This window comes from Mastigoproctus giganteus, chromosome 10 (genome assembly GCF_048544385.1).
Source record: "Mastigoproctus giganteus isolate SK-2022 chromosome 10, ASM4854438v1, whole genome shotgun sequence".
Taxonomy (NCBI): Eukaryota; Metazoa; Arthropoda; class Arachnida; order Uropygi; family Thelyphonidae; genus Mastigoproctus; species Mastigoproctus giganteus.
Window position 1 is genome coordinate 12581715 of NC_143584.1, and position 22132 is coordinate 12603846.

At 35.4% G+C, this 22132-nt stretch overlaps 2 protein-coding genes across 2 annotated transcripts in view; both read right to left on the reverse strand.

Moving 5' to 3' along the window:
* LOC150078721 (carbonic anhydrase 13-like) overlaps window positions 1-22132 on the reverse strand; it is an 86803-nt gene that overhangs the window by 6621 nt on the left and 58050 nt on the right. The window contains exons 3-6 of the mRNA XM_090382296.1: window positions 18128-18246; window positions 11256-11351; window positions 5934-6048; window positions 1976-2082 (exon numbers count right to left, since the gene is read on the reverse strand). Coding sequence (XP_090238422.1) covers window positions 1976-2082; window positions 5934-6048; window positions 11256-11351; window positions 18128-18246 — 437 coding nt within the window. The remainder of the gene's footprint in view (window positions 1-1975; window positions 2083-5933; window positions 6049-11255; window positions 11352-18127; window positions 18247-22132) is intronic.
* LOC150078722 (mitochondrial GTPase 1) lies at window positions 18847-19953 on the reverse strand. Its single transcript, XM_090382295.1, has one exon. The coding sequence runs from the start codon at window positions 19863-19865 to the stop codon at window positions 18891-18893; it is 975 nt and encodes a 324-aa protein (XP_090238421.1). The 5' UTR covers window positions 19866-19953; the 3' UTR covers window positions 18847-18890.

A 22132-nucleotide genomic window follows, 5' to 3' on the forward strand; every position in this document is an offset into this window, starting at 1 on the left:
CAGTAATCTGGATTTATTTGCTTTTGCTTGATAAATCTTTGTGAATTTCATCGTATGGAACTAAGTATTTTTGAAGCTCCCTTTTGAACTTTGGGCTCCTTTCATTCAAGAATCTGCATTCAAAAAATAAGACTAATTGCCTGGCTAACTTATGCCTTCCTCTATGCTTTTTAGTGTAAAATTTGCAAGTTTAGAATTTTCATCTGCACCAAATCCACTATGCTGGCCTCTTTTTCTACCAGCAATTCTTGAACATCTTCAGTAATCATATCTTTTTTTTTATTTTTTTAAGGAGCATAGGCAACTAAGGCCATGTTACTTTGTGTACATTGTCTATAAATTGTGTGTGCCCCGAGGTTGATTTTCTGTTTTGCTGGACAAAAAGCCCGAGTTTCCAGGAGAAAAAAACCATGCTACCCTCGCCCGAGCAACTCAGCCACGTTGTGAAAAAGACCCATAAAAATTCCTCCCTCCATTGACGGGATTTGAACTCAGGTCTTTTCCACCTGGTGTGGGGAGGAGGGTGATTCCATCAACTGTGCTACCCATGAGGGCTTCAGTAGTCATATCATCAAAACCTTCCTCTCCTACCGATGTAGCAAGTTCTACTATCGCACCGATTCCATTTTCTGCCGGTTCAATCATATTTCCTGAATGAACTGACTCTGGCCATACATTTTTCCACACGCATTTAACGTTGACAGGTTTAATTCTTTCAGCGATAAAGCTATGATTCTGATACAGTCCACAATTGAGAAATGTTTCCATGCCTCCATTACTTCAATAGATTTGGAATCAAATTTTTTGCAAAATCCATTGTAACGATTTTCTGATGTAATGAGTTTTAAAGGCATATATAATGCATTTATCTAACGGCTGAATGAAAGAAGTTGTATGAACCCAGTACAACTGTGGCGGTAGGAACATAACTTCAATGTTTGGATGACTTAAATATTTTGGATGGCCTGGTGTGCTATCCAATAGTAATAAAATTTTGAAATCTAGATTTTTCCACAAGTTCAATATCACAAAACATAACAAGGGAATTTTCCAACAAATTAAAATACAGGGATTTTTCAATAATTTTTTTTTTTGACTAGAGTCAATAGTGGGGATTTAAAAAGAGTGGAAATATTGAAATATTACATCGAACATAATAGCAAGGTTTTCCCTGCACAAAAGCTCAAAAATACAGTGTTATGCGAGGTTTACCAAAATTCTCTAACCGTGCTATATAAGTACCATGTTGTGCGAGGATTGCCGTAATTTATCAGTTGTGTTAGAGCGAAACCATGTTGTAGAAGTACCATGTTATACGGGGGGTTGCCTGTATTATAAAAGAAATTTACAGAGATGCAGCTTGACAAAAGCAGTTGTCAAACTGTATTTTGTAATGGAAAAAAAAAAAAAAAACTTTACAGGGTGTCCCATAAGTCTGGAATCATAGAGAAAAATAACTAATTCATATATCATCTTTGCAATCCCAAGACATCTTTGAGTAAGAAAGAGCAATAGTTGATCCTTGTAGAAAGTCAGAGGAGAGAGAGATCGGTGCAGGATTTAACAGACTAAATCCAGATCTTGAGCCAACAACACAGAGCTGTGTTAGCAAATTGCAAAGCCTGGGAAAAAAGGATTCAGAGGATAAACCACACAGTGGCCGTTTGAGAAAGGTAACCAATGATGACACAGCCACTGCCATCCTCACTCATTTATGCAAAAGTATAAAAAGTCTCTTAGCAGACTTTTTATACTTTTGCATAAAAGCAGCATTCACTGCATCCTTTTTATTTTTTGTATGATTCCAGACTTATGGGACACCTCTGTATTTTGCCCTCCTAAAACAATAACGTAATGTTCATACTAGCAAGGTTAACACTTAACTAATCTAATCAATAACTGTGACATTAAAAATTTTACAAGTGTATGTAAAACAGCTACTGATTACTTAATAGGTTATATTAACAATCCTTACTTGTTCTTGGGAGACTTCTATGGCTTTTTTGAAGACAATCCATGTTACACTTTCATAACATGGGGGTGTGGTTAGAGATCCTTCATATGTCCAATAGGCATGGTCATCTAGATATGAAAAAATGTGAGATAAAAGATGAAAATAATGATGGCATGCACATATCATTTCACACTTCCACATAGATCGAATCCATTAATTATGGCTACTAACAATGGAGTCTAAATAAATCTAGAAAAATACTAAATGGTATTATTAAGAAAAATTAATAAATGAAGCAACTAATGATTGTGTATAATACAGTGTTGACACCTGCACAACTTGTATAGCATTAATGATTAAGAATATATTGGCAGGTGGTCTTCTATGTGTATTCAGTTTATTTCATGAAAAACTGCAGCAGCCATTGAAACAAACATCACTTATAAAGTAGAATTTAAAGTTAAGGAAAATCTGCCAACTCAATTTGATAAGACAATAAAAATTAACAAATTAATGGCATTCTTTCCTTTATTAAATTATTAATAATATCACTTGCACGGTGTCTGAGAAACCTTTCAACTCCTGAATCTGGTGGTGGAACCATATCTTTAATTCTAAACAATGATGCAGTTTTTTCTGTTTTCACTTTGATTTACTATTGGTTATGAGAGAATAACTGTTTAATTGGCATCAATCAGATATTATGCAGGTGCTTATATATTTTTCATTTGAGCGTAATAAATTTTAATATGTTAAAAAATAAATAACTGAAGGTTTATTAAATACCTAAGGGAATATTCACTTTATTAGAGAAAAGCGCCTTGTGTTTTGGGAATCATATCGGTAAAATATTTTTGTGCCAGTGAGTTAAATGCAAATATTAAAAATATTTAATAAACTACACAAAATGAAGAATGGAAAGTAGTGATTGGCATAATCAAGAATCATAATCAAAATAATTATATGCAAATTAGGTGATTATGAAATTGAAAAGGGGAAAAAAAGATGGTGGATGGATTTAATCTGAAGTTATCAATACTAAAGATAGTGGTTACCACTCAGCCAATAGTTCCACTCTGTCCAGACCACACACATGCATGATAAGTGGATATTGAGTTCCATTCGGTCACTATTGTTGTCCATTCTGTAATCAACTAATCTGATTATAATTGATTACTGTATATTGTTGTTGCAGATTTCATAATTGATTAATTTACATATAATCAATTATGCCCATCACTAAGGTAAGTAATAAAACACAAGCTAAAAACTAGTTAAATGATAACACAATTAGCTAAAAGTGACAAAATACACAAAATAAAGTTGATTTTCAGACACTTTCTTCTTTGCTTAAATGTCAGTTATTTATTCACTGTGTTGATCAGTCAATGATTTACTTAAGACATGGAAATGCTAAGTACAGTTCTTAACTATAAAATGCAAAAATTTTATACAAATTAATCATGTCACTTAAGATATACATCACACAATAGCAACTACAAAGGTTTAAACATAATTCTGAATTACCCTATATATTTTCTATGAATTTGTATTCTGATATCCTCACTAAGTGGCACTTCAGGACAAGATAATGGCAGCTGCTGAAGTTGGAAAGTTTTATTTTTATTTCTTTTTACTTATAAATTAAGCTGATATTTATTCTCAAATTCTCAGTTAAATGCTGTATAGCTGACCACACAAGGATGTGGTCTAAATAAATATTAAATAATATTTGCCACCCACTTATTCACTCATACAGCTTTACTCCATTCGTTCAATTCAATAGAAGTTCATAATTTAATCAGTGATTTATAAAAATATGATTATTCATAGTTATAATCAGACATCAGATAATATGCATTAAAAAACAGGCAAAATATGCAGCAAAATGTTACCACATGCAAAAAAATTACAATTTCTTTATATTCAGTATTTTCAAAGTAACAAATACCAGATAAAATTTTTAGAATAAGGATTATTTTGCAACTCATGCATGGAATAAACTCTACTACATTAAAAGGAATATATTTTTCAATGTGGTCCATTCTAAATACTATGGTGCTTATTGTCCAAAATCATTTTAAAAGCATAGAGTAATCATTCTACATCGATGGAAGTGACTTGGTTAATTAAAAAATTAAGCTTTCAAAACTTTTATTTAAAATGGAAACCCCTGATTATTACTTTTAACAATGTCGTCTATTTCCCTTAAAATATTAAATCTAGAGATCTGTTTTAAAATAGTACCAAATTTGTTTCTTATTTTCTCTCCTAATGTCTCTAGGAATGGTTGAAATATCTAATTGAACTTTCTCTACCTCAAGTGCAACTACTCAAAGAAAGACCACGTTTTCAAGTTCAGTTATAGAATTAGGTAACTAAACAAAATGAGTCTCGACGAACTGCAAATTTTTTCTAAGCAAAGAATCAGAAAGAATTATCTCAGCAGTATGTCTAATTAATTGACTGTCTTTTAGTGCCAATAATTGCAGCACCCATAGTATCCAAAGTACCAACAACTCTTTTTTTGTATAAAATCAGTTTTTTGGGATAAAACAAACCTTTGTATATAACCATGTTTCTCACCTTGTCAAAATATGCTCTGGTGGCTGAAGAGGGCAATGTCGCATGTCTCTGTAAATAGTTATGTATGTGGTGGCTTTTACGAAGACATTGTTTCTGCAAACCATAGTTTGCAGAAACAATTCTCCTGAATTGTTTCTGCAAACTATGGACTAAGCAAGTAATGTGGATAGAAAACCTATAATGCAGACTTTTTTTCACCACAGTTTGATTCTTGGTCTGGCCATAACCGCAAAGAATCACCACTCACAAATTTTGCAATTGTGGAGCAATTCACATTTTTGAGAACCTTATAAGCAAGCAAATGTGGATGAGAAGGTTCTCTGTCTTTCCCATATACCAAAGGTACAATGTAACTGCCACTAACGTTTACTGTTTCATTGGTGGACATCCAGATGAACTTTTCTCCAATATCTTGATGAATTTCGTGAAGAACATTATCATAAAGATAATTCTTTCTCAAGGCAGATATGCCTAGAATATTTTAATTTTTACAATATATTTCCAAATTTGTTTGAAAATCAGGCTTCTTAACTTATTATTGAAAGGAATATTGCTGTTACCAAGGCAAGACATATTCCTCTGAAAAATCACTTTTCTCTTTTCTTTAGGTACACATAGCTTGATTAAAAGCAACTTATCCTGGCAATTTTTTCTTACTTTTGGTGATGTTTTTTTACATCGATTGATCTGGAATTTTTTCTGCATGGAGTGTTCTTTTGACAAACAACATAAAAGACAATACTGCAACCATAACGAATTTTTTTTTTTCTGTAGTAATTCACAATTCCATAAGTTTAGTAACAGATTTGATTACTGGTAACTTGAACAAAAGCTCCAACTACCTATCCTGTCTTTTTTATAGCAAACCTGCAATGTGTTACACATAGCCCAAGAATGTACTTTCATCCAGTGACAGCATGAGAATTAAAGTAAGATCAAAAAATTTATTCTAAAAAATAATAATAATAATAAAAAATAAAATAAAAATAATAATAACCACATGTATTTGGATCTGTTAAATGAAAACATTAGTTTAGGTCAAAACAACCACAATAAAACAGGCTTATTTTTAATAGATGATTTTTAACTATATTTCAAAATTTGTAGAGCTGCATACTGACTTGAGCAGGACAATGAAATATCATTGTTTCACCATAAGCATCAATAATGTCATAAATATATATGTTAATAGCTTCTGCACGTTTTATATCCTGACAGTGCTCAGTTTCATAAACTTTTTCTTTTTAAATGATAGCCAAATAATAAATCCTGACAATTATTCCAATTTATAGACAGCAAAATAACAGAAAGGTGAACTTAATTAATGGAAATATATGTTCTGAAAGACAGGATAATTTCAGATTAACTACAAATAATAATTTATGTCTATTACCTGGAAGCAAAAGAGAGGGATCAATTTCTTCCACTAGGACACATTGCTTTCCTTTATAACAAATTCCATCCATTGCAGTAGTGAGTTTCATCAATTCTGGATTTTCTTTTCCTGTCTATATGTTAGAAGAAAAAAAGATACAATAAATAAATAAAAAATAATAATAATAATACATATATTCAAATATATAAAATTCAGTAATATTTTATGTATTATATATTACGATTATTCTAGATAGGTATAGTATTTGTATTAAGCATCAGCCTTCAGTCACCTTGTTTCTGTCTAAGCCCACTTTCAATTTATATAAAAACTCTACTTCTATAAGATAAAGTAGTAATTTATTTCAACAGAATTAAGATTTTGCTAAAGAGAATTTTCTTATATCCAGTGTACAACTATTCTTCCTTAATTTAAGTGCTTGTCCTCTGGTTTGTGTCATCTGTGAAAACAAAAAGATAACCCTCATTATTCAAGTTTACTTTACTCAAGCCTTTTAAAGGCTTAAATATCTTGGTCAAATCCCCTTATAGATGTCTGCTCTTGAAACTTTGCAACCCACAAAAACAAAGTCACTATAAGAATGCTTTTTATAACTGTTGCACCTTTTCAGGTAGATATTCATCCTTTATAAAACATCAGTTCCAAACCTACATGCAATATGCAAGTGACCTAATGAAGGTTTTATATAAAGGAATAATTATATCTGTCCCTACCAGCAAACTTCCTGCACATCATAGATAAAGTTTCACATTATGCCCTAACAGAGCATTTGCACTGTTAAGAGAACTTTCAGACTATACAGTTACTCACAAGTCTTATTAGCATTAGTAGAGGCATTTGATGCAAGAAAGCAAGCTTATGCAGCATCAGCCAAAAAAATTAAAGTAAAATAAATAAATAAAAAATAACCACTTCCACTTCACCCCTCTGTTCGTTCGAAATACCTGTCCAGCCGAGCCTTAAACTTATTTAGGCTATCAACTTCCACGACAAGGGATGGAAGTCTGTTCCACCTACCAACCACCCGCTGGCTAAAGGCAAATTTCCGCACATCTATCCTACATCTGTCTTTCCTCAATTTGAATTTATGCCCTCTCAGGTGATTATTCTGAGCAAGAGGAAGAATCCCATCAGCATTGAGCATGCTCAAACCATTCAAGGCTTTGTACACCTCTATCAGATCACCTCGCTGGTGTCTAGTCTCCAGACACTGTAATTCACAAAACTTAAGCCTTTCTTCGTAAGAGTACCCCTTTGTTCCATTCACTAATCTTGTTGCCCTTCTCTGTACTCGTTCCAGCAGCTCTACATCCTTCTTGAAATGAGGTCTCCAGGCCTGTATACAGTACTCTAGGTGTGGCCTGACCATTGCCTTATACAAGGGAATAATCACCTCTTTATCCCTGCTAGAAAAATTCCTATATAACATTGACAATACACCATGAGCTACTCTTGCAGCCCGTCTGCACTGCTCAGAGAACTTCATATCTGCCTGCACAACCACCCCCAGGTCCCTTTCATTCTCTACCACTGTCAGTGTAGTACCAGAGTTGATACGTTGCTCTGGGGTTGCTGTTTCCCATGTGTAGTACTTTACATTTGTCAATGTTAAACTTCATTTGCCACCTCTCAGCCCATCTGCTCAACCTTTCCAGATCCTGTTGCAGCAGCAGCATAGTGTCAGTAGTGTCCTTGACAACCCTGCCAACCTTCGTATCGTCTGCAAACTTGGACATTAAGCTTGATATACCATCATCAATATCATTTATAAATACAGAAAACAATAAAGGACCCAATACTGAACCCTGAGGGACTCCACTAATAACATTAGTCCACGATGAGCAGTGTCCATTGATTACCACTGTCTGTCTTCTCCCCTCAACCACCCCTTTATCCATAGCAGCAATTTGCCTCCAATGCCACACTGCTCCAACTTGTGCAGCAGTCTTCCATGTGCAACAGTATCAAAAGCCTTTCTAAGATCCAAGTATATAATATCAAAGTTATTCCCTGCATCCAGTTCTTTTGTGACTGCATCATAGTATCCAATCAAATTGGTCAGGCAAGACTTCCCCTTAACAAAACCATGCTGTGTCTGAGCTATAACTGAAGTCTTGTCTAGATGATCCTGCAGTGCTTCTTTAACCAGTGCCTCCATTAATTTTCCGGGAACAGAAGTTAAACCCACAGGTCTATAATTACTTGTGTCAGCCTTTGATCCTCCTTTGTGAATTGGGGTCATATTTGCACATCTCCAGTCCGTGGGTACCTCCCCTGAGTCCAAGGAAGCTCTCATAATTATGGCTTAGGGTTTGCTTACTTCCATTGCTGCCTCCTTTAATATAACTGGATAGATTCCATCCACCCCAGGTGCCTTTCTTGTGTTTATCTTCAACAATTTCTCCTCCACTTTACTCTCAGTTATTACAAGATTCTCTAGCTTACTGCCAGAGTTGAATACACCTCTGGCATTCCCCTCGCTGAATAACTCCTCATGTGTGAATGTCGATGCAAAATATTCATTTAGTTTGTTAGCTACCTGAGCAGGATCATCAACAGTTGACCCATCGATATCAAGTGGACTAATCTGATTCATCCCCTTCCTTCTAGAGTTTACATAAGTAAAGAACTCTTTGCTGTTTTTCTTCACATCCTTTGCCAAGGATTTCTCGTAATCTGCCTTTGCCTGCCTAACCTCCTTTGTAACTTGGTTACAGATTAACTTGTATCTATCATAGGCTTCTGTGTCATGTGTTAATTTGTATGTATCCCATGCATTTTTCTTCTCTGCCATATGCCTCATTAGTTCATCTGACATCCATTTAGGCCTAAACCTTGAACAATATTTCTTAGTTGGTATGTAAAGCCTAGTAGCTTCCAAGATAAGTTCTTTGAATGCTTCCCATTTTGAATTTGCTGTTGGTAATATCATCAGTTGATCCCACTGTATAGAATTTAAATACTGTCTCAGTCCATCGTAGTCACCTTTACGAAAGCAATACCCCTTCCCTTTACCCCTAATGGTAGTTACGTCTTTGAGTAAATTCCACTTCAGAACACTGTGATCACTGCCACCTAGTGGTTCATTTATCTGCAGATTCTTAATGCATGAAGAATCACTACTGATAATCAAATCAAGAGTATTACTCCCTCTAGTTGCCTCCCGAACATGCTGATGTAGAAAACAATCATCCAATAAATCCACAAAAGCCTTGCTAGTGTGTGAGTGACCAGCCCCCAAATTCCAGTCAATATCTGGGAAATTAAAATCCCCCATAATAAGACTCTCTGATTTACTGGCCCACTCTATTTCTCTGTACAGTTTCTTATTATACTCATCAGAGTCATTAGGCCTATAGCACACTCCTACTCTCAATTTTGATCTCCCAATGCTTATGTCACACCAAACTGACTTGACACTGCACTGTCCAGCGATGTCGACTGGCTTCACTTCCTTGGATTTTATGTGTTTCTTAACTAATAGCATAACCCCTCCTCCCTTCCTATCCTTTCTGTAGACATTGTACTCCCCAAATTCCAGTTCTGCATTCCTTATATCTGTGTGACACGTCTCTGAAATCCCAACAATATCTGCCTTTGATGTTTTGAGCAATACCTAAAATTCATCAAATTTATTTACTAGACTCCTAGCATTGGTGTACACGCAAGTATACATGCACCTGCTCTTCCTCTTAGCCACCCTAACACAACCCATGTGTTTACTTGTACCCCAATGATTCCCAGCAGTCCCTGAAATATCCTGCATCTTATTTTCCAAGCTGCTGCTCATTCCAATAGAAGCAGTGCAAGAATCACTTTCTCCTCTGCCAGTGGCACCTGTTAATCTATTAGTCCTTGTATCCCCCCAATCAAGCAGTTTTCCGACCCTCCTAACACTGCCTCGATAGCATCAGCAAACATTCTTGCACCCTTTCTATTTAAGTGTATCCCATCCCTGTAGAAGCAGTCTCTCCTGTTAACAAATACAGACCAGGCTGAAAAAAAATTCTACCCCTTGAGCCTTGCACAATCTTTCCAGGGCCGAATTGATCGACAGGGCTCTCATCATATACTCCCTCCTATCGTGTCTGGGAAGAATTGCAGACACTTTCAAATTCAACCCTAATTCATGGCTTTTTTTCATCAGTGACCTGTACTTGTTAAGTAATTCCGCCGGTTATACATTATCAATTTCCTGAATTTTGTTGCTTCTCAATTAATTTCCAATATTGTGCTCTTTAACTGCCATATCTGAGATCAAATGAATACTTTTATCCAAATTTTGCTGAAGCAGCATACCTTAGCTACTCATTTACAAAGTAACTAAGCTTTGTATCATTGGCAAACTTTGGATCAAACCCATTATATATACACATGCCTTCAAAGTCATTAACAAATATCAGAAGCAACAAGCATTAAATCCTGCAAAACTCTACTTGAGCCCCTGGTCCAATGAGAGCAATAGCTACTTAACTCCATTTGTCTCCTATCATTTAACCAAACTTTTATTCATCATAGGGCTTACCCACCAATAGTACATTGTTTCAATTTATAGAAAAGATGATGGTATCAAACACCTTAACAAAGTTTACTTATGCTGTATCAGAATTATCCCCTACATTTCCCCCCTCTTTGCCAGTCTTTTTGCATTTCTTACTCTCTGCATACCTTGATTGCAAATTAATCTGAACTTGCAGAATGTTCAACATACATTTTTCTGGAGAAAGTTTTTGATAGTGGCAGGCTCTGCAGAGTGAGTTTTTTCACAGAATTTTTTGAAATTTTGTAAAAGTGAAAACTTCATACATGAGTGCATTTAAAATAATTTGTTCTTATTTTTACAGTAAAATTATCAAAAATCAAATCAGAATTTAAAAAAAACAAAAAAAAACCCCACTGTTACTTTTTTGGTGCAATATCTTCCATGATGTGTTTATGCACTGTATTGCTTGATTTGTTTTTATCAATTCTTTAAATAGCAACTTTTGAAAGCCCAAATCAGACAATTGAGATCAAGATGCAATCTCCTCCTCTGATTTTCAGAGATATTTTCACACTGCCATCTATTATAAACTGTCTATAATTAGTTGGAAACAGAACTAAGAGACAGCAGCATATAATAAAAAAATTAAGACAAGTCATACGTTAATAGATGCATTGTCTGAAGCAACCTTCAAATGTACATCATAATGTATTCATATAGAATGTGTTCATTTATTTATAAGCTTTATAATTGTTTAACACATTTTCTTCTCTATGAAGCAAATACACATTAAGCAGTACTCGAGCAATGCTGATTAAAACTGATTATTAATTTACCTGTAAAAACACTCCTAGGACAGCCAAACCCTGCTTGGAAGACATAGCTTCTTCAATACTGTTGTACAGATCTACATTCCAGTGGACAAAATGAAGCTGAAAAACACAAAATCTTTTATTTTTCCCCAACTAATTATTACTGGAGGTTGCATAAGGAATTAATATTGTCAATTATGCTTTGCATTAAAGCAGAAGCCTTTTTAAGCTTTAAGATATGTTTTCTAGATCTTAATAGTAATAACAATTGTTTTGAACTGTATAATTAGTAATAAATTACATTCCTAATGTTCTATGAGTAATACTAAGAATTAATGAAACCTAATTCTTAAAACCACCCTTTTGATGCATCATTCACTTCAGTAACCACTGAGAAGTGCAGAAACATAACATACAATAAGTCTTTTATAATGAGAGGGAGATCATTATAGTCAAACTGGTTTTTAAAAAAAGTACTGAGATGTCATATCTTGTATGTGAATTTTACACAAGAATGGTTGTAGCTGGCATTATCCTTCTACACTGGTGTGAAAAACTTAAGGACCAGTCAGGTTTTCACCTGTAGCATAGGAGTGGCTTGGATATGAGAAAAGCATACCAAAGGAACCTTGTGAGGTACAGAAATAATGAAGGAAACAACATCGACACAACGGAAACAAAACGGTACAGAGGGACTTTATTCAAAAATGGCAACATAGCACTGGCTACCATGGTACAGATGCATCACTGCCAAAGATGGAACAAAGAGAAGAGGTGGTCCTCAGTAGGAGATATGGCTATCCCTAATGTTGATGCAGGCTTTGCACCACCTGTTCATACTTAGAACAATGTTGTTGATAAATTCTTGCGGTAACATCGTCCATTCCTCTGTCAGCGCCATATTCAGCTGGTGAACATTTTCTGGTGGGTGTGGATGTGCCACTAGGCGTCTCCCCGGAGTGTCCCATATGTGTTCGATGGAATTTAGATAGGTGGAATCGGCAGGCCAATCCATACGAACAATGTCCTCAGTTTCCAAAAACATATAAACAGCTGCAGTGCGATGAGGTGTGGCATTATCATCCATAAACATGAACTCGGCCAATGGCACCTTGGAACAGATGCACACGGGGAAGGATTACCTCAGTACAGTAGCGTGCACCAGTTACAGTACCGCCTTCCAGTATCTGGAGTTGTGTACGTCCATCCAAGATAACGCCTCCCCAGACGAGAACACCTCGACCGCCATATTGATCTCTTTCAGTGATGTTTGCAGGGTGATACTGTGTGCCAACCTCTCACCAGATTAGCTGATATCCAGAATCGCTGCTGAGACTAATCTACTCTTATCAGTAAAGAGTACCTTATCCCATTGCACTGCTGTCCAGTCCTTGTGTTTGATGCACCACTGTAAACGGTGTCTCCGATGGCAGGTGTTAAAGGGACACAGCGTACTGGCATTCGGGCAAACAGTCCACCTTTGTGGAGTCACCTGGCCACAGTAAACCGCGATATCCTGCTTCCTGTGCAGCTGGTTTGCAATGGATCCTGCTGTCTGGTGTTAGTCCCTCTTGACCTGTAGGAGTATATAGTGGTCATCATTTGGCATTGTTTTTCGTGGACAACCACCACTGGTCCTTTGAACAGCTGTACCTGTCGTTCTGAAGGCTGATGATGCTATGGGCAATACCGAACTCTGCAGCCACACTCCTTGCACTTCGACCTTCCCAGCTATTCAACTCCGGGCAAAGCCATCTAATGGTGAGCACAATGGCTTTGCCTATCCAAGCAAAGCCATCGTGCTCACCATTCGGTAATTTGAACATAACTGCTGCTTTTATCTGTTTATGTGAGCCCTCTCATCACGATTCAAATTTTTGCATGTGCACCAGCTTTCTACTGAACAGCCACAGTTATGCAAATTGCCACAGGCTGTTTCGTTTGATTTTGTGGTTGTAACCTTTAGAAATAGTGTTGGTCCTTAAGTTTTGCACACCAGTGTACTAGGCAGAATCAAAATATAACATTAGCAGGCATGTTGGTGGATTTTTACCATAATTACTATGCTTGTAATAAAGGCATAAAATAATTCAAAATTATTCCTTTTTGTGGCAAACTTTATATTGAAAATGTATATTTTGAATACATTTTTTAAAATAAAGTCCCATATGATGTACTTTAGACATGTTTTTATAATTTGTTTATTTATATCCAGATGTAGGTGTTGTCTTCACTGTTGGCCAGCAAAACTTGAATTAAACAAGAATCGAAAAATGCACATACTTGAGTGGTTGGATAATGGTAATAAATGTAAGTGACATCTGATGCAGGAGAAGTTTTGGCATTGCGAGATAGTATGAACAAGCATAGAGCCAGCATGCTTGATGACTGGACAACAAAACAGAAAAACATTTAAATTATTAGAATTACGTCATTTGAATTTTAATATTCCTTTGGTATGATATTCACTTTTGATCTCCAGCATTAATTATTTTTTAATTGGAAAAGTTTATCTATAAAGAAGTTCTTTATAGCACCATGTACAAAAAAAAAACAAAACAAAAACAGTTTTTTACAGAAATTTAACATCGAGTTTTTCTTATTTTCATTTTTAGGAGTGTACACACACACACACACCCCTATTGTCTTCATGTAACTGAAAATTTCATGAAATTTTATATTTGGGCCTTTTGGCAAAAAATAAAATATATGTTGCCATTCCTAATTTCATTAAAATCAGACAAAGAACTGGCAATTATTTCTTTTTTCATATAATTTGTATGGAAAAAATATATTTCAAGATTAAATGTAGTTTTAATGTAGTACCGTTAGCTTCAGATAGTCCATGCATGTTTTGCTTGTATTTTAATGTAAGCCTCATGAACATGGTGTCACTTGTGAACACACACATATATATATATATATATATATAGAGAGAGAGAAAAAAAAAAAAAAAAAAGGCTTAAATTTAAGTATATAGGAGAAGAGTAATAAACATTATACAGCTGTAATTAAATTGGACAGCTAAATTTAGAGAATGTAAAGTTATAATTTTATTAAGTGTTCTATAAAGTTATATCTTAGTCATTAATTGATATCTGTATTTACTTTTCACTCCTATTAATTCCAGGAAAATTAATGGAGGCACTGGTTAAAGAAGCACTGCAGGATCATCTAGACAGGACTGTAGTACAGTTATAGCTCGGACACAGCATGGTTTTGTTAAGGGGAAGCCTTATCTGACCAATTTGATTGGATACAATGATGTGGTCAAAAAGGAACTGGATGCAGGGAATAACTTTGATATCATATATTTGGATCTTAGAAAGGCTTTTGATACTGTTGCACGAATTGGAGCAGTGTGGCATTAGAGGCAAATTGCTGCTAGGGATAAAGGGATGGTTGAGTGGGAGAAGACAGAGTGGTAATCAATGGACACTGCTCTTTGTGGACTAATGTTATTAGTAGAGTCCCTCAGGGTTCAGTGTTGGGTCCATTGTTGTTTTCTGTATTTATTAATGATATTGATGATGGTATACCAAGCATAATGTCCAAGTCTGCAGATGATATGAAGGTTGGCAGGGCTGTTAATGACAGTACGCTGCTGCAACAGGATTTAGAAAAGTTGAGCAAATGGGCTGAGAGGTAACTGAAGTCTAACATTGACAAATGTAAAGTACTGCATATGGGAAGCAGTAACCCCAGAGTAACGTATCAACTGTGTGGTACTACACTGACAGTGGTAGAGAATGAAAAGGACCTGTAATTGTAATTGTGCAGTCAGATATGAAGTTTTCTGAGCAGTGCAGATGGTCTGGAAGAGTAGCTCATGGTGTCTTGTCAATGATATACAGGAATTTTTTGAGGGGCGATTATCCCCTTGTATAAGGCAATGGTTAGGCCACACCTTCAGCACTGTATACTGGTCTGAAGGCCTCATTTTAGGAAGGATGTAGAGCTGCTGGAGCAAGTGCAGATTTGATTTGATTTGGGTTTTATTGCCGCATTAGCAACTAAGGCAGCTGACCGGGCTAGCCGGGTGGGTAAAGCGCCTGCCTGGCAACCCAAAGGTCATGGGTTCGAATCCCTCCTCGGGCTTGGATCAAAGTACTGCAAAAACCTTGGGAGGTGCATTATGGCCACAGAAGCCGATGCGCCAATAACTACCAAAGGAAAAAAAAAAAAAAGAAGCAACTAAGGCTATAGTGCGTCAAATCCAAGTCAGAGCAAGTGCAGAGAAGGGCAACACGATTAGTGAATGGAATGAAGGGTTGCTCTTACAAAGAAAGCTTAAGTTTTGCAAATTACAGTGTCTGGAGACTAGGCACCTGTGAGGTGATCTGATTGAGGTGTATAAAGCCTTGAATGATTTGAGCATGCTTAATGCTGATTGGATTCTTCCTCTTGCACAGAATAATCACCTGAGAGAGCATAAATTCAAATTGAGGAAAGACAGTTGTAGGACATGTGTGGAAGTTTGCCTTTAGCCAGCATGTGGTTGATTGCTGGAACAAACTTCCATCTGTCATTGTAGAAGCTGATAGCTTAAATAGATTCAAGGAAGAACTAGACAACCATTTGGAGTGAGTGGATGAGTGAAATTAATTTTTTTTTTTTTTTTGTCGATGCTATATAAGCTTGCTTTCTTGCATTGTGTGCCTTTACTAATGCTAATTACAAAAAAAAGGACAAAAATTCAGTTAATTTAGAAAAAAATTAAAAATGTCCCTGAAATGTACTGTATACATTAACTAACTTGTTTAATGATATTTTCTGATTTCATAAAATATACTGTTAATATTAAAAATAAAATTTTAAAGTTTTCTATTTTAAACTAGTTATTTTTTATGCCTTAAAAAAAACTGATTGATATATAAAATTCACCAGTGCCTTCTGATGGATTTGAATTTAGAATGCCAGAAAAAAAAAAAAAAAAAAAAAAAACTATTCTAATATCATTTTCCCTTTTGACCTGTATAGCCTACATTTTTTTTTGATCGTTGCAAATGAAGCAATTCCAAGTCAGTGAAAATGCTTTGTTAGTGCATCTACAGAAAGGGAATATAGGAATAACTATTTTCTTTTAATTGCTGGTAAATATGTGAGGCATCATATGCCGAACAAAACAACTGCTGTTCAAATCATTGCTTAAAATCCCGCGATAAGGGCCAATATGGTTGGATTTACATGATTGCTAGTGAGCATTGGGGCTCCTTCACAAATTTTGTGGGATGGGCATAGAATTTGCAGTTTTGCTGCTGCACTATATCAAATGTTTACAGGATACAGGTAAAATTCTTTGATGCATAAAACAATGGTCTGTTGTATTTAATTGTTTCATGCAATGAATATACCGATTTCACACACAGTTCTTGAGAAACTGTATTGTTCAAGAAAGTAATGAACTTTCACCTAAATCATGGTCTCCATGTCTTATATGAAGCTTTATGATATAAGGCTTCATATGAGAATTATTCATATTAGTCCTCCCTCATGGGTGCACCTAGGTACTGAAGCGTAGCAGATAAACTGCCTGGTAGAAGCAGCAAAACCTGATACAATTCGGCATGTTGACATTTATTTAGAATTATGAATGTTGGCAATTATTCATAACACGATTTCTAAATTTAAATAAATACAAGCAGCATTCAATTATATTCTATTTCAAATGGCAAAATTTTAATTGAACATAGGTAGACAGTGATCAACATTATAAGGACAAATAAAGGTAGAAGTTCATAGCAATGACTAACCACAATTTGTACTACCTTACGTACAGATGGGTGGAATTCATACAGAAACATGAAGGTTTCACTGCACTGAGGGGCGGTTAAGAACAAATAATCGGCATAATCAAATGATTAGTAACAGAGATTTCAATAATAGAAATAATCGATTGATTAATAGTTACTAACTACTAATCATTTGAATGATGTAATCAAATGAAATGATTGAATGATATATTATTTTCATAATCAAATGAGTATAACTGAAATAATCAAATGATTTGCTAAAATCGAAATAATCAATTATGCAGATTGCCATTTTCTGGGGCCTCTTTTCCTGATGAAGAATGCATATTAGGTACAAAAGTAAATTTAAAAATAAATAACACAATCAGACATTCTGCTTGACTACCAGCATGTGCAAATAATTTATTCACTTCTTATTAGAATATTTTCTTATTACCAAGAGAAGTAATATTACCATTACACTTCAAATGGGGAATGAATACCTCCAAATTTTAAGAGCACAAGGAGGCAGGTCAGCAAGGGCAAAGAGCTGTTGCACTTCAGTATACCCTTTACCGACTTACAAAGAAGCGGGTAAAGTGTGATAGCTGAATCTTACTCACAGTTAACAAAGATCCAATGCAGCTTTTCTTACCTATCAAGTTTTAGTAACTAACACTTGAGTTACTAAAGTTAACTCTAAAATATTCAAGTTACTTGAATTACAAAGGTTTTATTTTAGTAAAAATAAATTCATACGGAATATAAATTTTCATTATGGAAATTCCCAATATCAGATTTAGATTGTATGGGGCCCTGTTGCACATATTTTGAGGCATTATGATGTTGTGGAGAGAGCTTTTTGTTGAACAGTATTACTGCTGTCTTCCCACTACAACTTTAGGTTCAAAAGGCAATTGCACCATGATGCCTCAGTAAATTCAGCCTAGCAAATGCCCCAAGAAAGTGCAAATGCCAGAGCTGCTGCACTGGTTGCAGATGCCCGATGCTGGCTCTGCCTCTTAGATTTAATATATAGCAAGATAATATATCCATCATCACTATTATTATTAAGTGCCAAATAAAATAAAAAATCATGCAAAATTCTTTAGGAGACAATCATTTCAAAATAACTTGTGAATTGACTGTAGAAATTAATCTTACTTCTGCTGGATACTTTATGCCATCCACAGCATGCTCTGACCCTGAACTGTTTGTTTTACCCCAGTGACAATGGAACTGCAATAGTTGGTAGGCATGTTGCAAAGGTCCTCCTTGAAGACCTAATTATACATCAAACTGTTATCCTGTTACTATTATCAAGAATCACATCAAAAAAAATAAAAAATAAAATAAAAATCCAGCTGCTGAAACTAAAATGTTATTAAATAAGTTATTGGTTTCACACTATACCTGAAAGTAGATCATTCTTTTGTCATTTTTACCGATTACACTTAGTAAATACAACTTTATATCACATCTAATCTTTTCCAATAACTGGCAGAAATTTAAGCATTGTCAGCTTCTGTGGCTATAATGTATCTTTCATAGTTACTGAACTGTAATGCAACTTGGAAGAATAAGCTTAATAATAAAAACTTTAAAAAAATAATAATAACAAATGACACTTTAAATTCATCTAAAAGAACATGAAAATTTACTGATGATACAAAACTGGCTCCCAAATGTTTATATATTCAGTACCGAACAATCTGACTGCTTTCTTTTTCTATGTTCCAAACACAAAACTTCTAGTAGGAAACAACTTTATTTTTTCAAACAGTGCATTGAATTTAAAACAAATATACATTATATTTACAACTCAAATTTCATGCATTTTTAAAGCTGTTGTTTCTACTGGGCTGTATTTAACCAACTTCAAAGCACTGCTTCTTATGAACATACACAAGTCTTTTTTCACAACTTTCTATTTTAGAAATTTTTCAATATAATCGGTATCTAACAGAATTTGTCCAAATGCACCTTCCCGAAAGCCTCTAATGAAATGATTAGCTGCAGCCAACAAGTCAGGTACATCCTTCATGTAGCCTTCAGGTGATTTAATGCGCACAGTCTTGTTTAGTTGCACAGCAGTTTTCAGCAATACTACTCTGATATCATCATTTGGCTCTGTCAATCGCAAAAAATCAACATATTTGAAATTCCGATGTTTGTTTAGCCAGAAAAGAAGGTAATCTGCAATGAGAGATTCCCCAATTAGATGATCTTGCAATGTGGAACATAGTGCTAAACGAAGTGCTACATTTGCACTTTTAACAACGGGAGAGAGAACTCCAGGGGTATCCAATAGGTAAATGGGCGGTTTTTCGGATATTTTTATCCTTTCTAAGACACTTCTAGTTACTCCTGCAACGGCTCCAACTTTTGTGGCTTTTCTCTTCTTCAAGTGTATGTTTCTTAAAATATTAATCAACGAAGATTTACCAACATTTGGAATTCCAATTATCATAATGCAGAAATCGTCTGTTTCACTTCTATGATATCGATCGGAATTCTTTATTAGTTCTTGAACGGTCGATACAATATTATTGACACCAATATTAGAAGAATCCTTGCAATTCATAAACATAACATTTTGTATTCCGTCGTTTTTCAAGCATTTCTCAATAACGGACTGGTAAGACATATCGGCCAGGTCCATTTTATTAAGAGCTAAAATGTGAGGCTTTATGGCCGTTAAGTTGTTATAAAAAAACGGGTTTCTACCACTGAAAGGAATCCTTGCATCGTGAACTTCAATGATGCAATCAACTTGTCTTAATTTTTGCTGCATCTGCTTCATTCCTTTATTCATGTGTCCGGGAAACCATCTAGTGATATCCCTCACGGAACACGAAAAGATTTCACGAAAGTTCGACTGCCTGATTGCACTTCCCCTCATTTTTCCATTCACTCATATAATACGCGGCTCAGAAAAGTTTAAATAACATAAAACACGCACAAATATTCGCTTAATGCAAAAATAATAAAGCAACCTGCAGAAGCAACTGCGCTCGATAATGATGGCATACAAGACGACGCAACTTAACGTTTACTGTACAACAATGCTGCCACCTGCTGGTGAAAATCGGCGTTTGTTCGAAGACGTGTGGTAATTTTAAAAAAAAAAGGTGACATCGCTATTTACCATGAGAAAAACTAGTGAAGAACCCAGGGGGGGGGTGATTGCTTAAGAAAATTAGAACAAATAGAATGAGACGCTGGTTGATAAGCTCAAATGAAGTGTTAAACTAAATAACACCTAGAATCAATATAAAACTAAATGTTAAATTCGCCCTAGCGACTAGTGGTGTAGTTAACGACTATGATTACAGAACACGCATAGCAGAAACTCTTGTAGTCAGGGCCGGATTTACATATAAGCTAAACAAACTAGGGTCTCGCTCCATCTTAAAAAATCCTTTTTTAATATTTTCACAGGTGAACTGTAAGAGAGAAGGGCCTCATACACGTTATAGTTTAGGGCCACATGTTTAAATTCGGCCCTGCCTGTAGTGCATCCTTCGTAGAGTTCTTCGCGTGGTACAGGTTCTACAACTTGTGATATTTACACACTAAATACAGTGGTTAACTATTCCATCGTTTGGCGACAAGTACACTTGATAATCTGGAGACGTTGAGCACCTCGCTCATCCATCATGCATTTTCGGTCGCAGTTGAGTCTGTTCAGGGATAACGATTTTCGGGAGTTTCTCCGTTCGTTCAAGAGTAAAATGAGTAGGTGTTAAGCGCCAAAGCAACTAAGGCTATGCGGTGTCAGTATATTGTGCTTGTAATTGTATGTTTTCTTCCGTAAGTTTTCGGGATGAAAAACCAGAGTTGCGGTGGCTCACGTAGCCTCACCTGAGACGAATAATTTAGACACGTTGTAAAAAAAAAAAAAGAAAAAAAGTTCATGAAATTTTTTGCATCACTGATGGGTTTTGAACTCAGAACTTTTCCATCTGGTGTAGAGAGGAAAGACGGTGTGCTACCGGCGAGGTAATATACCGTCATTCTTTGAGTATTGAAGTGGTTGCACACCTTCTAAGTACTGATGAAGAGCAGTCATCCTTTCTGCTATAATACTTGCTAAACATACACCGTTAGTACCTCCATGGAAGTTCGTGAGATGCATGATTACCGTCCTTCCATGCCGTGTGGAAAAAAACAGAGGTTTGAATCTCATCTGCACACGAGTAACTTTTATTGGCTTTTTTCTTTTTTAACATATTATCATGTGGTGCTGTATTGCAGTACGTCTTCACAGCCAATTTGCCGTTGCACAGCTTGAAAAACGCAGAATAACAGGTGAAATTCTATTGCCTTAGTCACTGCGGCGATATTTGAACTCAGATCTCTCCAGTGATAAGAGGCAAATTTGCCTACTTACAAGGTTGTATCCTCCCAACAATGAAATCATAAGCAGATTGGTGGAACGACCCTTCCTTTTAGTTCGGACAGAGGCCACTTTCATAGTGTTTACAAAGTTCTACAGATAAATTTTTGACAATTCTGTACTATTCTGCCACGGCCATTATAACATTTGAAAGGAAATGGATTCTATGTGAGCTAGGACTTTCTTTTAAAATCTGTTATTTAGAAGTACCACTTATTTTAGATAAACTTGAGAGATACGCTACATCTATTATATCTGACCTGGGATTATGACCAGTCAAAGAAAGTTCCTAAGTAATTCAAAATAAAATCAAACCACAGAGACCAAACAAAATCTGATGTAATCAAAAAATAAAAGGGAAAATACTACGGCAACCTAATAATAGAAAATGGAAGTAGCCGAAAGAGAACACATCACCACCAGATACAGGGATAGAAGAAAATAGAAAGAAAATGGAAATTTTCACATTTTTTTTCGCCATCACCAAGGTTTAAACTAATAAATTTGGTTCTATTGATCATCTATCTTCTATTCAGAATTTCCCATTTCAGTACAAAGCTAATAGAAGAAAAATATCACCTGCTTCTAACATCACTTATGTGTATTGTTAATTAGTTAAAATTAATAATTTCAAACAATTTAAGTTAATTAAGGCCAGGTAGCCAAAAAAAGGTATCAAGTTTCTCGAAGAATTATGATTAGTGAATACTTTTGAGAGGATATTGTTTTTCATACTGTTCTAAGTTTAATGACAGCTACAGAACTATTTT